Raw genomic sequence first — 25,158 nt, forward strand, 5'->3', positions numbered from 1 at the left:
CAAGAGATACAGGGGGGATGTGAGGAAAAACTTTTTTACGCAACGAGTGGTGAGGACCTGGAATTCGCTGCCAACGGATATGGTGGAAGTGGAGACACACAATGTTTTCAAGGGGAGACTGGATAGGCACTTGAGGGAAATAAACTTGTAGAGCTACTGGGATAGAGCAGGGGAATGGGACTAACTGGATTGCTCTAGAGAGCCGGCACGGACTCGATGGGCCGAATTGGCCTCCTTCTGTGTCGTATGACTCTATGACTTGCATTTATATAGCGACTTTAATGACCACCGGACTTCCCAGAAAGCTTTACAGCCAATTAAATACATTTTTGAAGTATAATCACTGTTGTAACGTAGGAAACACGGCAGCCAATTTGCGCACAGCAAGCTTCCACAAACAGCAATGTGATAATGACCAGATTATCTGTTTTAGTGATGTTGATTGAGGGATAAATATTGACCAGGACACCGGGGAGAACTCCCCTGCTCTTCTTCGAAATAGTGCCTTGGGATCTTTTACATCCACCTCAGAGAGCAGACGGGGGTCTCAGTTTAACGTCTCATCTGAAAAACGGCACCTCCGACAGGGTCAGAGGAAATCTATCTAGGAGTTCTGAGCGATGAAGTGGAACTGTTAGGACACATCTATCTATCTATCTATATATATAAATAAACGAGTCGTTCTGTCTGTCTGTCTATCTGTCTGTCTGTCTTCGGGTGTGCGTCTGTCCGGCTATGCGCTCGAAAGTTATAGAGCCTACCTACGCGCACGTTACCTCCAAAGAAAGCTTACAGTTCCGGGACGGTCGTAAGCGTATTTACTTTTCGGTCAGACGAAAATTGTTCGCGCCTTATGCAAAAAACCTTCAAAATTAAACTAATTATCTGCTACTTAGCATTGATTGACTGACGTCAAGGTTCGACCAATCCTGTGCCGTCACGATTGACCAATCCTACAGTACGGTCCCCTGATGGTTGGCCAATCGGTGTGTGTGTGTGGGCGGGACTAATCGTTTTCATCTCAGGGATGTGGCAGCCATTGTTTCACTGTTTCCAGCTCAAACTACTTTGATCATCCAGCTTTGAAAAAGTTAGTATCGGTTTTAAAAATAACATAAGATTTACCAAAAATGTTTTATAAGTACTTTCACTTTCATCTTTCAAGGTATTAAAAGGTAGAAATGTTGCCCGGCAGCAGATTGAGAGAGGGACACAGACAGGGCCCAAAAGCCTGGGACTCGATTTAAAATGTTGCCCGGCAGCAGATTCACAGAGGGACACAGAGAGGCCCCAAAGCCTGGCACTCGATTTAAACCGCCCAGCCCAAAACAGCCCTGGCAACGCCGGGCTCCCCCCAGCTAGTATATATATATATAAACGGATCGTTCTGTCTGTCTGTCTGTCTATCTGTCTGTCCTCCGGTGTGCATCTGTCCGGCTATGCACTCGAAAGTTATAGAGCGTTCCTACACGTGCGTTACCTCCAAAGAAAGTTTACGGTTCCGGGACGGTCGTAAGCGTATTTACTTTTCAGTCGGACAAAAATTGTTTGCGCCTTATGCAAAAAACCTTCAAAATTAAACTCATTATCTGCTACTTAGCATTGATTGACTGACGTCAAGGTTCGACCAATCCTGTGCCGTCACGATTGACCAATCCTACAGTTCAGTCGCCTGATGGTTGGCCAATCGCTGCGTCTGTGGGCGGGACTAATCGTTTTCATCTCAGGGATGTGGCAGCCATTGCCTCAAGCTAAAAAACCCATTTACTTCCAGCTCAAAATCTGCTCATCCGGCTTCGAAAAAGTTAGTATCTCTTATGTTATTTTTAAAAGATTTACCAAAAACGTTTTATAAGTACTTTCACTTTCATCTTTCAAGGTATTAAAAGGTAGAAATATTGCCCGGCAGCAGATTGAGGGACACAGAGACAGGGCCCAAAAGCCTGGCACTCGATTTAAAATGTTGCCCGGCAGCAGATTCACAGAGGGACAGACAGACACGGCCTGAAAGCCTGGTACTCGATTTAAAATGTTGCCCGGCAGCAGATTGAGAGAGGGACACAGAGACAGGGCCCAAAAGCCTGGGACTCCATTTAAAATGTTGCCCGGCACCAGATTCACAGAGGGACACAGAGAGGCCCCAAAGCCTGGCACTCGATTTAAACCGCCCGCCCCAAAACAGCCCTGGCAAAGCCGGGCTCCCCCAGCTAGTGTCTTATAAAGCACAAGATTAAGCTTCACTGGTACTTTGCTATCATTGAAGACAGACAAAATGTCCTTCACAGCACATTCCAAAGGATTGTTTCCAGGCTGAAATGGGTTTCTACTAGGACAATTGGGACAGATACACCTTATACCTTTCAATCAATCATTTCAAGATCACTTTGTGACCTGTACAAAGCCATAATATGGCACTTGAACCATCTGGTGGGGTAGGGTAGTAGGTGTTTAAGTGGCTCCTACTGGGGACCCACCCACTGATCTGTGTCATCTGAAGTCTTCCATTAATAACTTGCATGGTATCCTCAACGCACCATGGTCATATTGGGGAAGAGGCACTGCATACATAAACATAGAAACACAGAAGATAGGAGCAGGAGTAGGCCATTCGGCCCCTCGAGCCTGCTCTGCCATTCAATGAGATCATGGCTGATCATCCAAATTCAGTACCCTGTCCCTGCCTTCTCTCCATATCCCTTGATCCCTTTAGCCTTAAGAAATATATCTAACTTCTTCTTGAATATATTTAATGAATTGGCCGCTACTGCCTTCTAAGGTACAGAATTCCACAGGTTCACCACTCTCTGGGTGAAGAAATTCCTCCTCATCTCTGTCCTAAATGGCTTACCCCTTATCCTTAGACTGTGACCCCTGGTTCTGGACTCCCCGGCCATCGGGAACATCCTTCCTGCATCTAGTCTGTCTAGTCCTGTCAGAATTGTATAAGTTTCAATGAGATCACCTCTCATTCTTCTAAATTCCAGCGAGTATAAGCCCAATCGACCCAATCTCTCCCCATACGTCATTCCTGCCATCCCAGGTATCAGCCTGGTGAATCTTCACTGCACTCCCTCCATGGCAAGAACATCCTTCCTCAGATAAGGCGACCAAAACTGCACACAATACTCAGATGTGGTCTCACCAAGGCCTTGTACAACTGCAGCAAGACATCCTTGTTCCTGTACTCAAACCCTCTCGCTACAAAGGCCAACATGCCATTTGCCTTCTTAACCGCCTGCTGCATCTGCATCCTTACCTTCAGCGACTGATGCACAAGGACACCCAGGTCTCGTTGCACTTCCCCTTCTCCCAATCTATTGCCATTCACATAATAATCTGCCTTCCTGTTTGACACCCAAGTGGATAACCTCGCATTTATCCACATTATATTGCATCTGCCATGCTTCTGCCCAATCACCCAACCTGTCCAAATCATGCTGGAGTTTCTCGGCATCCTCCTCACAGCACACACGCCCACCCAGCTTTGTGTCGTCTGCAAACTTGGAGATATTACATCTAGTTCCATCGTCTAGATCATTTATATATATTGTGAATAGCTGGGGTCCTAGGACCGATCTCTGTGGTACCCCACTAGTCACTGCCTACCACTCGGAAAAAGACCCGTTTATTCCAACTCTTTGCTTTCTGTCTGCCAACCAGTTCTCTATCCAAGTCAATACCTTGCCCCCAATCCCATAGAATAGTACAGCACTGAAGGAGGCCATTCAGCCCACTGAGTCTGCGCCGGCTCTTTCGAAGAGCAATCCAGTTAGTCCCCCACTCCCCCGCTCTTTCCCCACACCCCTACAATTTTTTCTCCTTCAATTATTTTTCCAATTCCCTTTTGAAGTCTACTGTTGACACTGTATCCACCACCCTATCAGGAGGTGCATTCCAAATCCTAATCGCTCGTTGCGTAAAAAAGTTTTTCCTCATGTCGCCTCTGGTTCTGTTGCCAATCACCTTAAATCTGTGCCCTCTCGTTGTCGACCCTTCAGCCATTGGAAACAGTTTCTCTTTATTTACTCTATCTAAATCCTTCACAATTTTAAACACCTCTACCAAATCTCCTCTCAGCCTTCTCTGTTCCAAGGAGAACAACCCCAGGTTCTGTAGTCTATCCACGTAACTGTATTCCCTCATCCCTGGAACCATTCTAGTAAATCTCTTCTGTACCCTCTGCAAAGCCTTCACGTCCTTCTTAAAGTGTGGACACAATATTCCAGCTGGGGCCGAACTAGTGTTTTATATGGGTTTAGCATAACTTCCTGGCTTTTGTACTCTATGTCTCTATTTGTAAAGCCCAGGATCCCATATGCTTTATCAACTGCTTTGTCAAGGGCAGCAGGCGCATGGGAACACCACCACCTCCAAGTTCCCCTCCAAGTCACACACCATCCTGACGTAGAAGTATATCGCCGATCCTTGATTGTCGCTGGGTCAAAATCCTGGAACTCCCTATCTAACAGCACTGTGGGAGTACCTTCATCACACAGACTGCAGCAGTTCAAGGTGGTGGCTCACCATCACCATCTCAAGGGCAATTAGGGATGGGCAATAAATGCTGACCTTGCCAGTGAGGCCCACATCCCATAAAAAACGAATTAAATTTTTTTAAAAACCTGTCCTGCCACCTTCAAAAATTTGTGCACAATAAACCCCAGGTCTCTCGGTTCTTGCACCCCCTTTAAAATTGTACCACTTAGTGTGTATGGTCTCTCCTCCTTCTTCCTACCAAAATGTATCACCTCACACTTCTCTGTGTTGAATTTCATCTGCCATGTGTCCGCACATTCCATCAGCCTGTCTATTTCTTCTTGGAGTCTATTACTATCTTCCTCAGTGTTTACTACACTTTGAAGTTTTGTGTCATCTGCAAATTTCAAAATTGTGCCCTGTACCCCCAAGTCCAAGTCATTAATGTATATTAAAAACAGTAGTGGTCCTAGTACTGAACCTTGGGGAACGCCACCGTATACCTCCCTCCACTCTGAAAAACAGCCATTCACCACAACTCTCGGTTTTCTATCCCTTAGCCAATTTTGTATCCATGCTGCTACTGCCCCTTTTATCCCATGGGATCAATTTTGCTAACAAGCCTAGTATGTGGTACTTTATCAACAGCATTTTGAAAGTCCATATAAGCATCATCAACTGCATGAGTACTCTGCCTAGTAAATGTAAAATCAAAAAGTGCATCTCCAACTGAGAGAAAGGTTATAGAAGTTAAGACTGTACTGCTATATCAGCCAGATAAAGGCACTTAGATGGGCAAATATCCCGCCACAAACTCTGTTCCCTAGCCACTGACTCTATCCTCTCCCGAGCATCTGTCGGAGGCTGAACCATACTGTTCGCAACCTTGGCGTCATATTTAACCCTGAAATGAGCTTCCAACCACATATCCGTGCCATAACTAAGACCGCCTATTTCCATCTCTATAACATCGCCCATCTCCGCCCCCGCCTTCATCTGCGGCCGAAACCCTCATCCAGGCCTTTGTTACCTCTGGACTTCACTATTCCAATGCACTCCTGGCTGGCCTCCCATGTTCTACCCTACATAAACTTGAGGTCATCCAAAACTCAGCTGCCCGTGTCCTAACTCGCATCAAGTCCCATCACCCCTGTGCTCGCTGACCTACACTGGCTCATGGTTAAGCAACGCCTCGATTTTAAAATTCTCGTCCTTGATTTCAAATCCCTCCATGGCTTCGCCCCTCCCTATCTCTGTAATCTCCTCCAGCTCCACAACCGCCAGAGATATCTGTGCTCCTCTAATTCTGCCATCTTGAGCATCACTGATTTTAATTGCTCAACCAATGGTGGCCGTGCCTTCAGCTGCCTAGACCCTAAAGCTCTGCGATTCCCTCCCTAAACCTCACTGACTCTCTTTCCTCCTTTAAGACGCTCCTTAAAACCTTCCTCTTTGACCAAGCCTTTGGGCATCTGCCCTAATTTCTCCTTATGTGGCTCAGTGTCACTCCTGTGAAGCACCTTGGGACGTTTTACTACATTAAAGGCGCTATATAAATACAAGTTGTTATTGTTGTCCCGGAAATCAAGGGAGCCGAAATTTAAACCAGCTCATCCAGATTCAGCTACCAGCGTGCAAGGTGAATTTACCCAGAAGATTATCCAGGAAGAATGGATAGCCCCAACTACATACAGAAGTTCATCACCCTAACATCGCAGAAGGCTAACACAATCCTCCAAGAAGTCAAGTTTATTAGCTCATAAGGACGAGGTTGTATACTTTCTGGAAATGTTGCTAACTACAAGAAAAGAGATTTTAATTTGTTCAATGGACTAGCTATCTAATGAGGTTAATTTCTCAGCTATTTAAGGATAAATTAATCTCACCAATTTAGATCAGTGTCAGACATTGATTTCAACTATAAATTTATACAAACAATTATTGTTGAATTACTGAAATGTGAACTGCTTTTGTAACTTCTACTTATTTTGTCAATTAACCCTATCTGCTAATTATTTGCATACTGCAGGTAACAATAATTCCAAGGTTAATAATGTCAGTTCACGACTTTGTTGTCTACTTCTTTTGATAATTTGCAAGAAAGGGTTCATTCACTCAGTAGGTTGGTAGTGTAAATGCTAATACAGGTAGACTATCCTTTATCCGAAAACCTCGGGACCAGCCGAGTTTCGGATAAAGGAGAATTTCGGATTTCGGAAGGTGGGTCGGCGGGGGTTCGCGCGCACGACTTACGCTGACGCTCAGCGTAAGTCAGTCGGGGTCGGCGGGGGTCGGGGCCGGCGGGGTCCGCGGTTGTCGGGGCTGGCGGTTGTCGGGGCTCGCGGGGGGGATCGGCAGTTGTCGGGGCCGGCGGGGTCCGCGGGGGGGTCGGCGGTTGTCGGGGCCGGCGGGGTCCGCGGGGGGGTCGGCGGTTGTCGGGGCCGGCGGGGTCCGCGGGGGGGTCGGCGGTTGTCGGGCCGGCGGGGTCCGCGGGGGGGGGGGTCGGCGGTTGTCGGGGCCGGCGGGGGGTCGTGCGCACGACTTACCCTTTATCCGAACTTCCGAAACCGGAACCCTCTAAAAACCGAAGGTTTTTTCGTTCGTACGCACGACTTACGCTGAACGAAAAAACCTTCGGTTTTTAGAGGGTTTCGGTTTTCGGAAGTCCGGATAAAGGGTAGTCTACCTGTATAATCTGAACTGGATGATTTTTTTTTGTTTTCAAATCAACTGTAAGTCAGTTTGGTGAGCCAAATTTAGGTGTCATTGAGTCCTTGGCAGAAACTGGATGGTAAACCCCAGACGGTTCCTTCACAAAGAGTTCAGGTGAAGTTGTTCAGGGTTCGTTTAGTGACTTTGATTAATACTCGAGTTGGGGTACTGATCTGAGTGGCTTTACTGCAATCTCCCTTTCTAGTGAGACTATATTCTCTGTATCTGGCCTGCTTCTGAGAGATCAATTTTCTGTTTCTCCACACTCTACACTGAGCTAACTATGATCCATTCCTGCTGGTCCTCATCCTCCTCGCGATTCTATTATGCTGATAAATGATCTCTGCTTCATTGTTATCTGCTTATTTTCCGTGGCCACTGACTTCACTCATCCTTCGAACTTCTCTGTCACCATTCGCTAGACTGGGTTGGGCCAGCTCCTCAAGCATCTGCCCTCTACAGCTGTTCCTAGACCAGCTCCCTCATCTGCATGGATCCTGTGGATTTACCTTTCATCTTTCCCTGGCACTCTTGAGTTCACTACTCTTGGTCCTTTGCTTTCACTTCTAGTGTTCCTTGCAATTCTGCTGCTACACCAGATCCACTGGTGTGCACTGCTAATATTGAAACAAAATATATGTCTTAACCAATGCAGAGCAGTAGCCAACAAAGCCAAAATAGAATATGTCAGGGGAGATAGCAATCAAACTTCTACTGCTCTGATCCGTCTATACCTCCAATACTGCATCTGATTCTGGTCACCAAGAAACAAGAGACATTTAAGCTTTGGAGGCAGTGTAGAAGAGAGCCAAGAGGCTAATTCCCAGTGCCAGGGTATGAGTTATGTGGAAGGACTGGATGGGCCGGGGCGTTACAGCCTTGAAAAGAGGCATCTGAGAGGTATACAAGATTGCTAAGGGTATTGAAAAAGTTAACCTGGAATATTATTTTAAATACCAGGAGTAGGAGGGGACACAAGTTCAAACTAGTAAAAGGTCATTTTAGATGGATATCCGAATATTCTTCTTCACACACAGAGTGATCAATGTGTGGAATAAATTTCCAGATACTGACGATTTCCAGCAGGCATAAAAGACTAAACACTTCTCACATCTGCTGTCTCTGCTGTATTCTACATATCAAGTGGGAAGACAAATGTTCCTGACACTGAAGTACATGAGGAAGTAAAGTTGCCCAGTCCAATAACTTCTCAAAAACAAACACTGGTGGCTTGGTCATCTATGTCGGATGGTAGATGGGCATATTTCAAAGGATCTCTTGTATGGGGATTTTGCAGATACTTCCAAGGCAGCTGGGGCATTTTTCTATGTTAAAGGTGTTATATAAATACAAGTGTTGTTGCTGATTCTCATTCTTTCAACAGACAACAGGTGTCTGACAAAAGCTGTTTATTTTCAGCAAAAATAACCAGATCACCCACCTAGAATAAACTGATAATAAAGGTGTTACCAATAAGAATTCCGGTTATTGTTACAGCCATCATTACAATGGCTGCAGTGTGTACTATCTACAGGACGCACTGCAGCAACTTGCCACGGCTTCTTTGGCAGCTCCTCCACTACCTAGAAGGATAAGGGCAGCTGGTGCACGGGAGCACCATCACCTCCATTTTCTCCTTCAAATCATATATAACTTGTATTTATATAGCGCCTTTAATATAGTAAAATGTCCCACGGTACTTCACAGGAGCATTATCAATCAAAATTTGACACCGAGCCAGGTAAGGAGATAGTCAAGTCTAGACGTAACAAAGGCATGGATGAGGGTTTCAGCAGCAGTTGGGCAGGGGCGCAGTCAGACGATGTTACGGGGGGGTGGAAATACGCGGTCTTAGTGATGGCACGTATATGTGCTCGGAAGCTCATCTCGGGGTCAAATATGACACCAAGGTTGCGAACAGTCTGGTTCAGCCTCAGACAGTGGCCAGGGTGAGAGATGGAGTCGGTGGCTAGGGAACGGAGTTCGTGGCAGGGACCGAAAACAATGGGGGGAATTTTCCCCAGGTAGGCAGGTTGGGGGCGGGGGGCCTCCCAGGTGGGCGGGAAACCGGGAGGCAGGGTTTCCTGCAGGCTATGTCGACTTTCACTGCAGGGCCTGATTTGAATGTGAGGCTTGAGGGGCTGGCTGGCTGGCTACGGGCGGGTAGGCCTCAGAAGCAAAGGGCCGGTCCGGGGGAGGGATGATGGGAGGAGGATCGGCAATCGGCAGGGGTTGGGGAGCTGGAGGGGGGAAGAAAGCATCGGCAGGGGTCGGGGATCGTGGCCGGCCTCATCATCATCGCTTTGGGGGCGGTGCCTGGAAAGGTAATTGGAGGCCTCGTTGGGGGTGTCTCCGATCACGGGGGGCAGGAGGTATGGTCAGGACCCTGGATCCAAGAGGTAGGTATAAAGCACTTACCTCCTGGATGCAGCAGTCCGCGCCTCTGTTGAACTGCCAGGTTTCACGAATTGTGTGAAAACCATCCCCATGCAGTTAAACACAAAATGGAGGGGGAGAAAAGAGAGGCTTCCAGCCTCATTACAATATTTAAATTTAGGTAACTCCCCCTGGGAGCGGGTTGGTTGCCCGCCCACGTTAAAACCAAACATGGGCAAGTTGGAGGCGGGATCAGGTCAGGAATCCCATTTTTAACACTTTAACTGCCCTCCACGCCCCAAACCCACCCGTTTTTTTTAGGGGAAAATTCCGGCCAATGGCTTTGGTCTTCACAATATTTAGTTGGAGGAAATTTCTGCTCATCCAGTACTGGATGTCTGACAAGCAGTGTGACAATTTAGAGTGGAGGGGTCGAGAGAAGTGGTGGTGAGGTAGAGCTGGGTGTCGCCAGTGTACATGTGGAAACCGACACAGTGTTTTCAGATGATGTCACCAAAGGGCCGCATGTAGATGAGAACTAGGAGGGGGGCCAAAGATAGATCCTTGGGGGACACCAGAGGTAATGATGCGGGAGGAGAATCTTTTGCAGGTGCTTCTCTGGCTACGGCTGGATAGATAAGAATGGAACCATCCCTAGTTGCCCACATCATCCTGACTTGGACGTACATTGTCGTTCGTTCATCATCGCTGCATCAAAATCCTGGAACTCCCTACCCAACAGCATTGTGAGAGTACCTTCACCAGATGAGCTGCAGCGGTTAAAAAAGGCGGCTCACCACCACCTTCTCGAGGGCAACTAGAGATTGGCAATAAATACTAGCCTCGTCAGCAGTGCCAATATCCTAAGAATGAATAATAAAAAACAATTCTGTTTATAGCTGGAGCCTTAGCATCCTTGACGAACAATTGACGTTGTACTTTTGTGTCAGCTCAGCTAAGTTGATAGCAGTCTCAACTCTGAATAAGAAGATTGTTGGTTCAAGTCCAGCACCTGAGTATCTCAAACTTTATGTTCCAGGGAGTGATGCATTGTCAGGGTCATCGTCCTTCCAATGGGAAATTAAACTAAGACCCCACAAGCCTCTTCTGGTCATTCAGGTGGATGTAAAAGATCCCAGAGCACTATTTGAAGAGGGGCAGGAAGTCCTCTCTGTGCCCTGCCAACATCTTTCCCTCAACTAATACCAGATTAATTAGTAATTCCTTTAATTGTGGTCTGTAGAATATTGTTGTGTGCAAAGTGGCTGTTCCATCTGCCTACAAACAAACAGTGACTATACTTCAAAATAATTTATTTTATCTGAAGCATTGGGATAATCCCAAGAGATGAGGGAGGAAAAGAGAGAGGAAAGGAAAGGAAATGAAATGAAAGGAGGGACAAAAAGGAAGGAGAAAGGAAGGAAGGAAGTACAAAAGGAAGGACAAAAGCAAAGGGAGAAAGAAGGAAGAAGAGCAAGTTCACTAATGACCTTTAAGGAAAGAAACTTGTCATCCTTACCCAGTCTCCAGTCCCAAATCAACATGGCTGACAGCTAACTTCCTTCTGAAGTGGCCCAGTATGCCACTCAGTTGTCATGCAACTAGGGATGGGTAGTAAGTGCTGCCCATTCCAGCGACACCCACATCCAGAAAAAAGATTAAGAAAATAAAATTGAGAAGCTGTCAGTATGGTCCCAAAGTTTGTTAGGTGGACTGTAGATTCTGCATTAAAATTCTTTTTTAATGTCAACAAACACCAGAGATTGAACCTGGGATTGTCTTCCTTGAGAAAGCTCAAGATATGCCATGTGGAACTTACCCAATGATTTATTCAAGAAAAGGGACTGGGAAGGGGGAGAAGGGAGCGGAAGTCAGATGCAGACAAGAGCAAGAGAAGATAGGGTCGAGAACAACAGTAAGGGGGAAAAAAAAAAATGAAAGTGAGAGTTCTTGACTGTCTGGCATTTTAGGGGGAATGTACTCGGGTGTATATATTATGAATGAACTACTCAACACTAAAAAAAATATATTTTTAATGTATCCAGCAGATGAAAATCTGAGAGCATTTAATCCAATTTAACCAACCTTAATGTATGCACTTGGATAAATTTTGTGAACTGCATCGCCAGGAGCACGCCCAGCTTCTCGATCCAAGTAGTAGCTCTGCACAAAGACAGCATGATCGCTCAAACATCGTACCCAGACATCTCCTTCCCCTTTGCACTCTAGCTGCACACCTTTTCCAATATGCAACCTGACAGCAAAAAAAAAATCAAGCAGTAAAGAGGTTTGCTTATAATGAAAGAAATATAAGCAGTATTAATAGACTTACAATGCCGGTGCTCGCAGACCTAAGAATCGGAAATATTATGCAGCCCTGCTTGTGCCAATAATGTAAATCTAGGAGAGATTTTACGCATGATTAAAAAAAGAACAGACAGCAAATGTGGAATCTTCTACTGTGAATTGTTCGAATTTAGCCAGGCACACATAAAATACGCTAGTCATACAGACGGGTAATTTACAAGAGCATCTTTTCAGTACCAAATAACTGTTTTGGTAAACACATTTTGCCATTTGTTTTACTTGTAAATGTACTCAGTATTTAAATCACAATTTTTCCTCTTCAGATTTTCGATGCTAGTGCATTAAAACAGTACCACACACACTTTCAACAGTGACAAACAGCCAGGAACGTGAACTCAAGACTCCAATTCTGATTTAAAGAACCTCCAAGCTGCCCGACTTCCTTTCATTTCATCCACCACTGCCCCTCCCAAACGCCAAAGCCAATCATTTACGTTGTCCTAATTAACTAAATAATGTGGCATAGATTTGAATAAAAATGGAAATCCAGTACTCCCAGCTCTGTACTGGTCTACCAAATTTTTCTGTGTTGCTTTGTAGTTCTAAACATTTTCCCGCTTATCAAAAATTTAATGCAGTCAAAAATTGGAAACATTACAACCGTAGTGCAATTTTACTAAATGACTTGAAAATGAATAGCTTTCCCACGACATTGAAAATAAGAACATAATAGGAGCAGGAGTAGGCCATTTGGCCCCTCGAGTCTGATTCAATAAGACCATGGCTGATCATCTACCTCAATTCCACTTTCCTGCACTATCCCCATATCCCTTAATATTCAAAAATCTATCGATCTCTGTCTTGTATATACTCAACGACTGAACCTCCACAGCCCTCTGTGGTAGAGAATTCCAAAGATTCACCACCTTCTGAGTGAAGAAATTTCTCCTCATCTCAGTCCCAAATGGCCGACCCCTTATTCTGAGACTGTGACCCCTGGTTCTGGACTCCCCAGGCAGGGGAAAACATCCTCCCTCAAAGAAAAATAGGAGCAGGAGTAGACCATTCGGCCCTTCTGAGTCTGCTCCGCCATTCAATATGATCATGGCTGATCCTCTATCTCAATACCATATTCCCACTCTCTCCCCCCATGTCCCTAGATGCCTTTTGTGAAGACAAATGTAGATCCCTTACAGTCAGAAATGGGAGAATTTATAATGGGGAACAAGGAAATGGCATGGCAATTAAACAAATACTTTGGTTCTGACTTCACGGACGAGGACGCAAATAACTTCCCAGAAATGTTAAGGAGCCAAGGGTCTAGTGAGAAGGAGGAATTAAAGGAAAGTAGTATTAGTAAAAAAAGTGCTGGAGAAATTAATGGGACTGAAAGCCGATAAATCCCCAGGGCTTGATAATCTGCATCCCAGAGTACTAAAAGAGGTAGCCATGGAAATAGTGGATGCATTGGTTGTCATCTTCCAAAATTCTATAGATTATGGAACAATTCCTGCAGATTGGAGGGTGGCAAATGTAACCCCACTATTTAAAAAAGGGAGAAAGAAAACTGGAACTACAGACCAGTTAGCCTAACATCAGTAGATGGGAAAATGCTAGAGTCTATTATAAAGGATGTGATAACAGGACACTTAGAAAATATCAACGGGATTAGACAAAGTCAACGTGGATTTATGAAAGGGAAATCGTGTTTGACAAACCTACTGGAGTTTTTTGAGGATGTAACTGATAGAATAGATAAGGGAGAACCAGTTGATGTGGTGTATTTGGATTTTCAGAGGGCCTTTGATAAAGTCCCACATAAGAGGTTCGTGTTCAAAATGAAAGCACGTGGGATTGGGGGTAATATACTGGCATGGATTGAAAATTGGCTAACAGACAGGAAACAGAGAGTAGGAATAAATGGGTCTTTTTCGGGGTGACAGGCGGTGACTGGTGGGGTACCGCAGGGATCAGTGCTTGGGCCCCAGCTATTCACAATATATATCAATGATTTGGATGAGGGAACCAAATGTAATATTTCCAAGTTTGCTGACGACACGAAACTAGGTGGGATTGTGAGTTGTGAGGAGGATGCAAAGAGGCTTCAAGGCGATTTAGACAAGTTGAGTGAGTGGGCAGATGCAGTATAATGTGGATAAATGTGAAGTTATCCACTTCGGCAGGAAAAACAGAAAGGCAGAGTATTATTTAAATGGTGATAGATTGGGAAATGTTAATGTACAAAGGGACCTGGGTGTCCTTGTACACCAGTCACTGAAAGCAAACATGCAGTTGCAGCAAGCAGTTAGGAAAACAAATGGTATGTTGGCCTTCATTGCAAGAGGATTTGAATACAGGAGCAAGGATGTCTTACTACAGTTATACAGGGCCTTGCTGAGGCAACACCTGGAGTAGTGTGTGCAATTTTGGGCTCCTTACCTAAGAAAGGATATACTTGCCAAAGAGGGAGTGCAGCGAAGGTTCACCAGACTGATTCCTGGGATGGCAGTACTGTCGTATGAGGAGAGATTAGGTCGACCAGGCCTGTATTCACTAGAGTTTAGAAGAATTAGAGGGGATCTCATTGAAACGTATAAAATTCTGACAGGGCTAGACAGACTGGATGCAGGGAGGATATTTCCCCTGGCTGGGGGATGTCTAGAACGAGGGGTCACAGTCTCAGGATACTGGGTAGGACATTTAGGACTGAGATGAGGAGAAATTTCTTCACTCAGAGGGTGGTGAACCTGTGGAATTCTCTACCACAGAAGGCTGTGGAGGCCCAGTCACTGAATATATTTAAGAAGGAGATAGATAGAATTTCTAGACACAAAAGGCATCAAGGGATATGGGGAGAGCGCAGGAATATGGTATTGAGATAGAGGATCAGCCATGATCATACTGAATGGCGGAGCAGGCTCGAAGGGCCGAATGGCCGACTCCTGCTCCTATTTTTCTATGTTTCTAAAACTCTTACAGATTTGTCAAACACGATTTCCCTTTCATAAATCAGCGTTGACTCTGCCCAATCCTATTATTATTTCTTAAGTGCCCTGTTACCACGTCCTTAATAATCGATTCTAGCGTTAACCACCAACAAGAAGACCCATTTAGTGTTCATCTTAGGAAAACAGTGCTGGTTGGGAATAAAGTAAAGAAACAAGTGTGTACTGCCAACGCTCTCAGGGGATGCACGTCCTATTTCCAGCAGGTCTGTTTTGTGCATCCCTTTGGGACCTGAAATCTGGGTAAAACAAATTAATTTTACTAATTTAGTCAAGCAATAGTGTCAGCCTCATTAAGTGTAAGGGCTCTTTTCTGTTTGGGGTTCTGTGATTTGATAGGGCACAAACCACAAGAGTAATATCATTTGCATCAAACAAGGACAGCAGAAATTGAGCCATTCAATTCTTATAGGCACAAAACATATGTGGGTAGATAGGTAGATGTTTTATAGCTAATATATTAATTTGTACTAAAAAAAAATCCTTCAAAACTATGTGCAACCCATTGCTCCCAAGCTGAAGTAGCCAAATAGCCAGACACGTATGCACTCGCGCACACATAAATTTCATAGCTAGATAGTATTCCAACTATTTGGATTTATTAAAAAAAGGCTTGCATTTATATAGCACCTTTTATGACCTCAGGACATCCCAAAACACTTTACAGCCAATTAAGTACTTTTGAAGTGTAGTCACTGTTGTAATGTAGGAAACGCAGAGGCAATCTGCGCACCAGTCATGTAGAAAAAACATTGCAAAATGCTTCACAGAGGCACCTGATTAGGAGGTGTGAGCAAAAGCTTAGTCAAAGACATGGGTTTTAAGGAGAGTCTTAAAAGGTGGCTAGTGAGGCAGAGGGGTTTAGAGAGAGAATTCCAGAGTGTCAGGCCGAGGTGGCTGAAGGCTGCCATTAGTGGGCGAATGGAAGGGGGAGAAGCAGAAGGAGCCGGAGTGAGAAAAAGTGGAGAGTTTGAGGATGAGTGGCATTGTAGAACTAGAGAAGGTTACAGAAAAGGGAAGGCCAAGGCCATGAAGGCATTTAAACATGTTATTTCGTACTGGAAAAAAAACACTCGTCAAAATCACATGCAGTCCATTGGTCTGGAACTGGAGTGCTCATAGCGGCTGAGACTGCATTAACGCAGACCAGCAGTGGCGGATGGTTGTATAATTTTAAACACCATTTCCTGGGCACACAGGAATTCCTCTAATGAGCCCTGGACCAATCTGACCCTGCAAATGTATGCTGTGTTCACAGAGTTACATCAATTCCACCAGCGTCACACTTCTCTCACTGAAAGTAGCAGGATCTGTGCTACAGGAAACTTTGTGCTATCCGGAGGTTGAATGTCCGGCAGCTTCGATCTAACGGCAGAAATCAGCAGCCGTTTTGGTTAGGTTTTTTTTCTTCTCCTAGCATTCTTTTCACAGGCAGGCTCTGGAAAGCGTCTTTGTAGCTTAGCAACAGCTTCAGAGACGCTTCCAAGCTACTGGGCCGAGTGTTTACAAGCTGTTGCTGAGCAACAGTGTTTGTGGTCAGATATGGCAGGCTCTGGAAGGTGTCTCTGTATCTTAGCAACAGCTTCAGAGACGCTTCCAAGCCACGGGCCGAGTGTTGACAAGCTGTTGCTAAGCAACAGTCTTTGTTGTCAGATACGGAGATTAAAAGCTCCTATCTGATAACATTGACGCTGGTCTATCCGGAAGTTTTGAGGCAACGGCAGCAGCTCGGTCCCGTGGGTGCCGGATAGCACAAAGTTTCCTGTATATAGCTTTGGACAGCAAGTGCGGAGATTCCCTATGGTGTTGTTGAAATGTTCCTGAATTCAAAGCCATTAGAAATTTATACTAGGTTAAAACAGAGTTATTCTGTAATGTTTTATTTTGAAATACAATACAAAATTCAAATAATTTGCAACCAAGGCATTCTTCCACCCCTTCCCCCTCATTTTTTTTTTTACCTGGCTCTTTCAATGGCTTCCGTTCTATGAACATTGGAGAGCTGGCCCAGACAGAAGCGGTCACCCCCAGAGGGATCCACGTATCCATCCACAGTAACCACAGGGCAGCTGGATGGCACCTTGAACGTTTCTCCTACCTGCACGTCCATCTCGAAGTAAGCAATTGAACACCAGTATTCAGGAACTAGAAATTGGATTACACACATAAATCAAACCTTAGCATTTTTTGCATACTTTGATTTCCTTTTTTTTTTATATAAATACTGCTGGATACACTAAGCTTTCAGCAAGAAGAAAAAAAGAGTCTATTTACTTTGTACCCCAACTGACGAATGTAGAGCCTGCTATTCTACGTGTTTAGAATTTTCATATTTCTGAAACTGTGAAAATCACAGGGTCACAAAATCATTGGGACCACAGGGGAGCACTGACAATACAATTACCTATTTTAAAGATGTATTTGAAAACTATACATTTCTCTCTCAATTTGAGTGCCAACAAAAAGACACAATTAAATAGATTGGATAGGCTGGGGTTGTTTTCTTTGGAACAGTGGAGGCTATGGGGAGATTTGATTGGGGTGTGTAAAATTATGAGGGGCCTAGATAGAGTGGATAGGAAGGAACTATTTCCCCTAGCAGAAAGGCCAATAACTGGGGACATAGATTTAAAGTAATTGGTAGAAGAATTAGAGGGGAGGAGAGGAAAACTTTTTTCACCCAGAGGGTGGTGGGGTCTGGAACTCAGTGCCTGAAAGGGTGGTAGAGGCAGAAACGTTCATCACATTTAAAAAGTACTTGGATTTGCACTTGAAGTGCTGTAACCTACAAGGCTACGGACCAAGAGCCTGAAAGTGGGATTAGGCTGGATAGCTCTTTTTTCAGCTGCACTGACAGGATGGGCCAAATGGCCTCCTTCTGTGCTGTAAAATTCTGTAATTCTAAAATAATACAAAATAAGTTACTAATTCACTGCCCTTTCACTTCCTGGACCTGAAATCAAAATGATGGGATGAAAGTATCTAGCAGGTGCAGCAGGCGGTTAAGAAGACAAATGGTATGTTGGCCATCATAGCGAGAGGATTCGAGTACAGGAGCAAGGATGTCTTGCTGCAGTTGTATGGGGCCTTGGTGAGACCACACCTCGAGTGCTGTGTGCAGTTTTGGTCTCCTTATCTGAGGAAGGATGTTCTTGCCATGGAGGGTGTGCAGTGAAGATTCACCAGACTGATACCTGGGCTGGCAGGAATGACGTATGAAGAGAGATCGAGTTGATTAGGCTTATAGTCGCTAGAGTTTAGAAGAATGAGAGGGGATCTCATTGAAACATAAAATTCTAACAGGACTAGACAGACTAGATGTAGGAAGGATGTTCCCGATGGCGGGGGAGTCCAGAACCAGGGGTCACAGTCTAAAGATAAGGGGTAAGCCATTTAGGACTGAGATGAGGAGGAATTTCTTCACCCAGAGAGTGGTGAACCTGTGGAATTCTCTACCACAGAAGGCAGTTGAGGCCAACTTATTAAATATATTCAAGAAGGAGTTAGATATATTTCTTGAGGCTAAAGGGATCAAGGGATATGGGGAGAAAGCAGGGACAGGGTACTGAATTTGGATGATCAGCCATGATCTCATTAAATGGCGGAACAGGCTCGAGGGGCCGAATGGCCTACTCCTGCTCCTATCTTCTATGTTTCTATGTAATATGTATAGTGCAGGCAGGTTCACATCATGCATGCCATTCACATCACTCATGATTCTGATCCAGCCATGCCTATTTATATATTTAATACAACTGATTTTTACAGGTAAATACACATGTAGATTTTTCTTCTATGAAGCTCAAGGAACAGCAACTCATCTTCGATTAGGCACCTTACAACCTTCCAGAATCGACAGAGTTCAACAATTTTAGATCATAACCACTACCATTTTTTTTGGACAGCAGGTGCTGATAATGACTTTGATGTTTCCATTTACACATTCTCTAGACCCATCCTTTACTTGTCCCATTGCCACCCCCTTTTGCCTTGCACCATTTAATCATTTCTGTCATTGAATCACTCCTACCTGCCACCCCATCACAGACCTTCCCTTTTGTTCTTGCCTCGCCTCCCCCTTTACCCTGCCGCTGTATTTGTTTAAAAACTATTACACCTCTAAAATTCTTCAGTTCTGATGAAAGGTCATCGATCTGAAACGTTAACTCTGTTTCTCTCTCCACAGATGCTACCTGGCCTGTTGAGTATTTGCAGCATTTTCTGTATTTATTATTGTAGATTTTTGTTGGGTAAGGGTATCAAGGGATATGAAAAACAGAATACAATCATAGAATGGTTACAGCACAGAAGGAGACCATTCGGCCTGTCAAGCTCGTGTCGGCTCTCTGCAAGAGCACTTTAGCTAGTGTCACTCCCGCGCCCCTTCCCCATAGCAATTTTTTTCCCTTCAGGTACTTATTCAATTGCCTTTTGAAAGCCACAATTGAATTTGCCTCCACCACCCTCTCAGGCAGTGCATTCCAGATCCTAAACACATGCTATGTAAAAAAAAGTTTTTTCTCATGTTGCCTTCGGTTCTTCTGCCAATCACCTTAAATCTGTGTCCTCTGGTTCTCGACCCTTCCGCCAATGGGAAGTTTCTCTCTATCTACTCTGTCTAGACTCATGATTTTGAACACCTCTATCAAATCTCCTCTCAACCGTCTCTGCACGAAGGAGAACAATCACAGCTTCTCCAGTCTATCCACGTAACTAAAGTCCCTCATCCCTGGAACCATTCTTGTAAATCTTTTCTGCACCCTCTCTAAGGCCTTCACATCCTTCCTAAAGTGCGGTGCCCAGAATTGGACACAATACTCCAGTTGAGGCCGAACCAGTGTTTTACAGTATAAAGATTCATCATAACTTCCTTGCTTTTGTACTCTATGCCTCTATTTATGAAGCCCAGGATCCCGTATGCTTTTTTAACCACTTTCTCAACCTGCCCTGCCACCTTCAACAATTTGTGCACATATACCCCCAGGCCTCTCTGTTCATGCACCCCCTTTAGAATTGTACCGTTTAGCTTATATTGCCTCTCCTCGTTCTTCCTTCCAAAATACATCACTTCGCACTTTTCCGCCACGTGTCCTACGTCCTCTTGAAGTCCATCACTATCCTCCTCACTGTTTACTATACTTCCAAGTTTTGGCTCATCTGCAAATTTTGAAATTGTGCCCTGTACACCCAAGTCCAAGTCACTGATATACATCAAGAAAAGCAGTGGTCCTAGTACCGACCCCAAAAAACAACCATTCACCACGACTCTCTGTTTCCTGTCACTTGGCCAATTCCGTATCCATGCTGCCACTGTCCCTTTTATTCCATGAGCTTTAACTTTGCTGGCAAGCCTATTATGTGACACTTTATCAAACACTTTTGGAAATCCATGTACACCACATCAACTGCATTGCCCTCATCAACCCTCTCCGTTACCGCATCAAAAACCTCGATCAAGTTAGTTAAACACGATTTGCCTTTAACAAATCCGTGCTAACTTTCCTTAATTGATCCACATTTGTCCAAGTGACTGTTAATTTTGTCCTAGATTATTGCTTCTAACAGCTTACCTACTATTGAGGTTAAACTGACTGGCCTGTAGTTGCTGGGTTTATCCTTACACCCTTCTTTGAACAAGGGTGTAACATTTGCAATTCTCCAGTCCTCTGGCACCAACCCCGTATCTAAGGGGGATTGTAAGATGATGGCCAGTACCGCCGCAATTTCCACCTTTACTTCCCTCAGCATCCTAGGATGCATCCCATCTGCTCCTGGTGACTTATCTACTTTAAGTACAGCCAGCCTTTCTAGTGCCTGCTCTATCAATTTTTAGGCCCATCTACAGTATCTCAATTACCTCCTCTTTCACTATAACTTTGGTAGTATCTTCTTCCTTGGTAAAGACAGATGCAAAGTACTCATTTAGTACCTCAGCTATGCCCTCTGCCTCCATGCGCAGGTCTCCTTTTTGGTCCCTAATCGGCCCCACCCCTCCTCTTAATACCCATTTATTTATATGCCTACAAAAGACTTTTGGATTCCCTTTTATGTTAGCTGCCAATCTATTTCTCATACCCTCTCTTTGCCCCTCTTATTTCCTTTTCCACTTCCCCTCTGAACTTTCTATATTCAGCCTGGTTTTCACTTGTATTCTCAACCTGACATTGGTCATACGCTCTCTTTTCTGCTTCACCTTGCTCTCTATCTCATTCGTCAACCAAGCTCTGGCTTTGGTTGCTCTACTTTCCCCCTCATGGGAATGTACCTCGACTGTGCCCGAACCATCTCCTCTTTAAAGGTAGCCCATTGTTCCATTACAGTTTTGCCTGCCAATCTTTGATTCCAATTTACCCGGGCCAAATCCATTCTCAACCCACTGAAATTGGCCTTTGTCTAATTAAGTATTTTTACTCGAGATTGCTCCCTGTCCTTTTCCATAGCTTATCTAAACCTTATGCTACTATGATCACTGTTCCCTAAATGTTCCCCTACCGACACTTGCTCCACTTGACACACCTCATTCCCCAGAACCAGCAATGCCTCCTTCCTCATTGGGCCGGAAATGTACTGATCAAGAAATTTCTCCTGAAGACACTTCAGAAATTCTTCCCCCTCTCTGCCCTTTACATTATTTCTATCCCAGTCTATATTCAGATAATTGAAGTCCCCCATTATCATTACTCTATAGTTCTTGTACCTCTCTGTAATTTCCCTGCAAATTTACTCCTCTATATCCTTCCCACTAGTTGGTGACCTAGTAGTGTAATGGCACCTCTATTGTTTCTTAACTCTAACCAAATAGAATCTGTCCTTGACCCCTCCTGGATCTCTCTCCAGCATTGTAATATTCTCCTTAATAATCAATACTGCCACCCCACCTCCTTTCTTTCCTGAACACCTTATATCCAGGAATATTTAGTATCCAATCCTGCCTGTTTTTGAGCCAGGTCTCCGTTATCTACACATCATATTCCCATGTGGCTATTTGCGCCTACAGCTCGCCAACCTTATTTACCACACATGCACTGTAAACCTATCTTAGACCTTCTTGTATTCTCTCTTAGTCTGACCTCACCTAATACCTTACTATTTCTTACTCTAGTGCTATTTGTCTCTGCCAATCCTTTGTGCTCCTTGTTTCTCCTTTCTAATGCTACATCCTGGTGCCCATCCCCCTGCCAAATTAGCTTAAACCCTCTCCAACAGCACTAGCAACCCCCTGTACAGGTCCCACCTCCCCCAGAACCGGTCCCAATGTCGCAGGAATCTAAAGCCCTCCCTCCTGCACCATCTCTCCAGCCACGCAATCATCTGCTCTATCCTCCTATTTCTATACTCACTAGCTCATGGCACCAGGAGTAATCTGGATAATACTGCCTTTGAGGTCCTGCTTTTTAATCTCTTTCCTAGCTCCCTAAAATCTGCCTACAGGACCTCATTGGATAAATGGAGTGGAGGTAAAGACCAGCCATGATCTAACTGAATAGATCATAACTCAAAAGGTTTGAGGGGCAACATGACATACTCCTGTTCCTAAGTAAAATGTAGGACTTTTTCCATGGTGCATTTTCCTTCCATCTTATTGCTATGGTACATTCAGGGTTAAAAATAGGATTCTTTAAAGAAATAACCTAGTCTGGGAGGTGTGCATTTCATTATTCCCAAAGACAAACTGGCTGGGATGAGGCAAACTGCCTTTTATATGTTAATAGCCAAGACATTTGGTCTGGTATCACAATTACTTTCTTTGGTAGTTAATGGCTTTGTTCTGGGAATGTGCCATTAAAACAAAATTAATTGTCAAGGTAACAAATGGACTTGTCTGATGTTAGACAGATACTACTGAAACTTCAGGAAGTAACACCTTAGACCTGCAGACATACTGGGGCAATTTTCCTGGGGCCGTCAGGCAGGCTTTCAGGCATGTGGGGGGGGGGAACGCAAAAATAGGGGGTCGCGACCCCCCCCCCCCCCGCTGCCTAGTTCCCCGCCCCGTCCAATTTTCACCCAGGCGTTTCTGTCCGATCCGAATCAGTCCCACCCGCAGCAGGCGGGACTGGTCTTCAGGCACCTTAATCACCAATAATTGGCATCTATAATGCCATTTTAAGGGGCCCTTGCTATTTTCAGCCTTTTCCCACGTTAAACACGCCTGGTGGGAACCCCGCTGATGAAACCTGGCGTGAACAATATCGGATTGCTGACTATCAGCTGCAGGTCAATCAGGAAAGAAGAGATTTAATCAGACATCATTTGTAGGTTGCAGGACCTTGTTGTTTCAGGCTTGGGGCAACTTGTTCCAGGCTTAGGCACAGCTGTGGAAGGTTGGAGCCTCACACACTTCTCCAGTGTGAGCTCCTGGGAAGCTCCTCTCGCCACCCTCACTGAGCGCTTCCTCAACGGAGGCATCTACCAGAAGCATGGGAGGCCTTTTTTTCCTTTCCCGGCATTAGAGGATCTCCAGCAGCAGAGGCGGCAGCAGCAGATCCAGCAACAACAGCAGCACCAGTAGGAGCGACAGGCTGCGGCTCACCCACCTGAGGCAGCACAGGCCAGAAGGGGCCAGCGCATGGAAGGCCGTCGGCGCAGGAGATAGCCCCCAAACAGGGTCTACAGACACAGGGTCAGCTACCTCAACATGGCTGAGCAGCAGTGCCAAAGGCGGCTCCAACTTTCGCGAGAGGTAGTGACTGACATCTGTGCAATGCTGCAGCAAGACCTGGAACCCAGAACACCAGATCGACACTCCTTACTAGTGGCCCTCAAAGTCACCACCGCACTCAACTTTTTTGCCTCAGGCTCCTTCCAGGGATCAGCAGCAGACATCAGCGGCATCTCCCAGGCGGCCGCACACACTTGCATCACGCAGGTAACCGATACGCTCTTTGCCATCGCGCACAATCACATCCATTCCACCAGGGATCGCGCAAGTGTGAGGGCGCGAGCGCTTGGATTAGCTCATCTGGCAGACTTTCCAAGGGTGCAGGGCGTCATTGACTGCACACATGTGGCCCTTAGGGCACCCCATCGCAATCCAGGAGTTTTTGTCAACCGCAAGGACTTCCACTCCCTTAACGTTCAGCTGATGTGTGACCACAAGGAGGAGATTTTGCATGTTTGTGCCAAGTACCCTGGCAGCTGCCATTACTCCTTCATACTGCACCAGTCTACTGTGCCTCCGCTACTCAGGCCACCAGACGAACTTCAGGGATGGCTACTTGGAGACAAGGGCTATCCCCTGCAGACTTGGCTAATGACGCCGTTGAGGAGACCCAACCAACGAAGCTGAGGAGCGCTACAACTCCAGCCACATTTCCACCAGATGCATTATTGAGCAAACCATCGGATTGCTGAAGATGCGCTTCAGATGCCTGGATAGATCAGGTGGAGCCCTACAGTACTCAGCAGCCAGGGTCTCCAAAATCGTCGTGGTTTGCTGTGTACTTCACAACATGGCATAGCGTCGTGGCTTGCAGATTCCTCAGGACCAAGTGGCTTCTCACAGACCCGCCTCGGATGAAGATGATGCTGAGGAGGAGGAGGAGGAGGAGGGCGAAAACGGCCATCCTGCAGAGGCCCATCAACCAGCGGCACCATTACGCGAGAACATTGCTGCCCGGGATGCAAGGAACGCACTCATCCTGTCCAGATTTGCTTAGCCTAGTACATCACTGTAGCCTCGCTGCTTCTTACCTGAGCATGGACAATGGCCTAACCCTGCGCATTCCTGCCTATTTGACCAGCATCCTGACAACTGCAAGTAATCCTAATGCCTCAATGCGAAATCCCCATTCGCCAAATGACACACGCCACAACTGCAGCAGTTGCCATCAGATTTTTTATAAACAAGATACTGATGACATAATAACTATATACAAAACTTTTCACCCGTGACTACCCTTGTGATTAGTGGTGCTTTATTTTTCTCTTATGCGTGCTCCTACTAGTGGTTCCCCTGTGGCTTCAGCAGATATGGAGGCCCCTTGCTGACTTTCCTGCTGCTCCTGTCTCGACACCTTTGGCGGGCGTCCTCTGGGGTGGTGAGCCTGTGAGGGCTCGCCAGCAGTCTGCTGCTCCTGCGGCTGTGCAAGGGTTGAGACACGTCTCTCACTTGGGTGTGGACTCCGGCGGGGCTCTGACCGAGGGCTCTGCAGTGGCATGGAAGTGAGAGCGTGTGGAGAGGAGCCCCCACTTCCTTGAGGTATGCCAACAACCTCCCTCTCATGGGTCAGGTCCCCCTCAGTGCCTGCAAGTGGCTGGAGAGCACCTTGCTGCACATCAG

The 25,158-nt window shown here is 45.6% G+C and overlaps 1 protein-coding gene across 3 annotated transcripts in view; it reads right to left on the minus strand.

The window, feature by feature from the left end:
- Positions 1-25,158, minus strand: part of smad4a (SMAD family member 4a) — a 169,609-nt gene that overhangs the window by 14,692 nt on the left and 129,759 nt on the right. For all 3 annotated transcript variants that reach the window (XM_085974829.1, XM_085974835.1, XM_085974820.1), the window contains 2 exons: positions 16,838-17,021; positions 11,650-11,818 (listed from right to left, as the gene is read on the minus strand). In XM_085974829.1, coding sequence (XP_085830955.1) covers positions 11,650-11,818; positions 16,838-17,021 — 353 coding nt within the window. The remainder of the gene's footprint in view (positions 1-11,649; positions 11,819-16,837; positions 17,022-25,158) is intronic.

This window comes from Somniosus microcephalus, chromosome 2 (genome assembly GCF_052327205.1).
Source record: "Somniosus microcephalus isolate GS21.2 chromosome 2, FLI_Smic_1.0, whole genome shotgun sequence".
In the NCBI taxonomy this organism is placed as follows: Eukaryota; Metazoa; Chordata; class Chondrichthyes; order Squaliformes; family Somniosidae; genus Somniosus; species Somniosus microcephalus.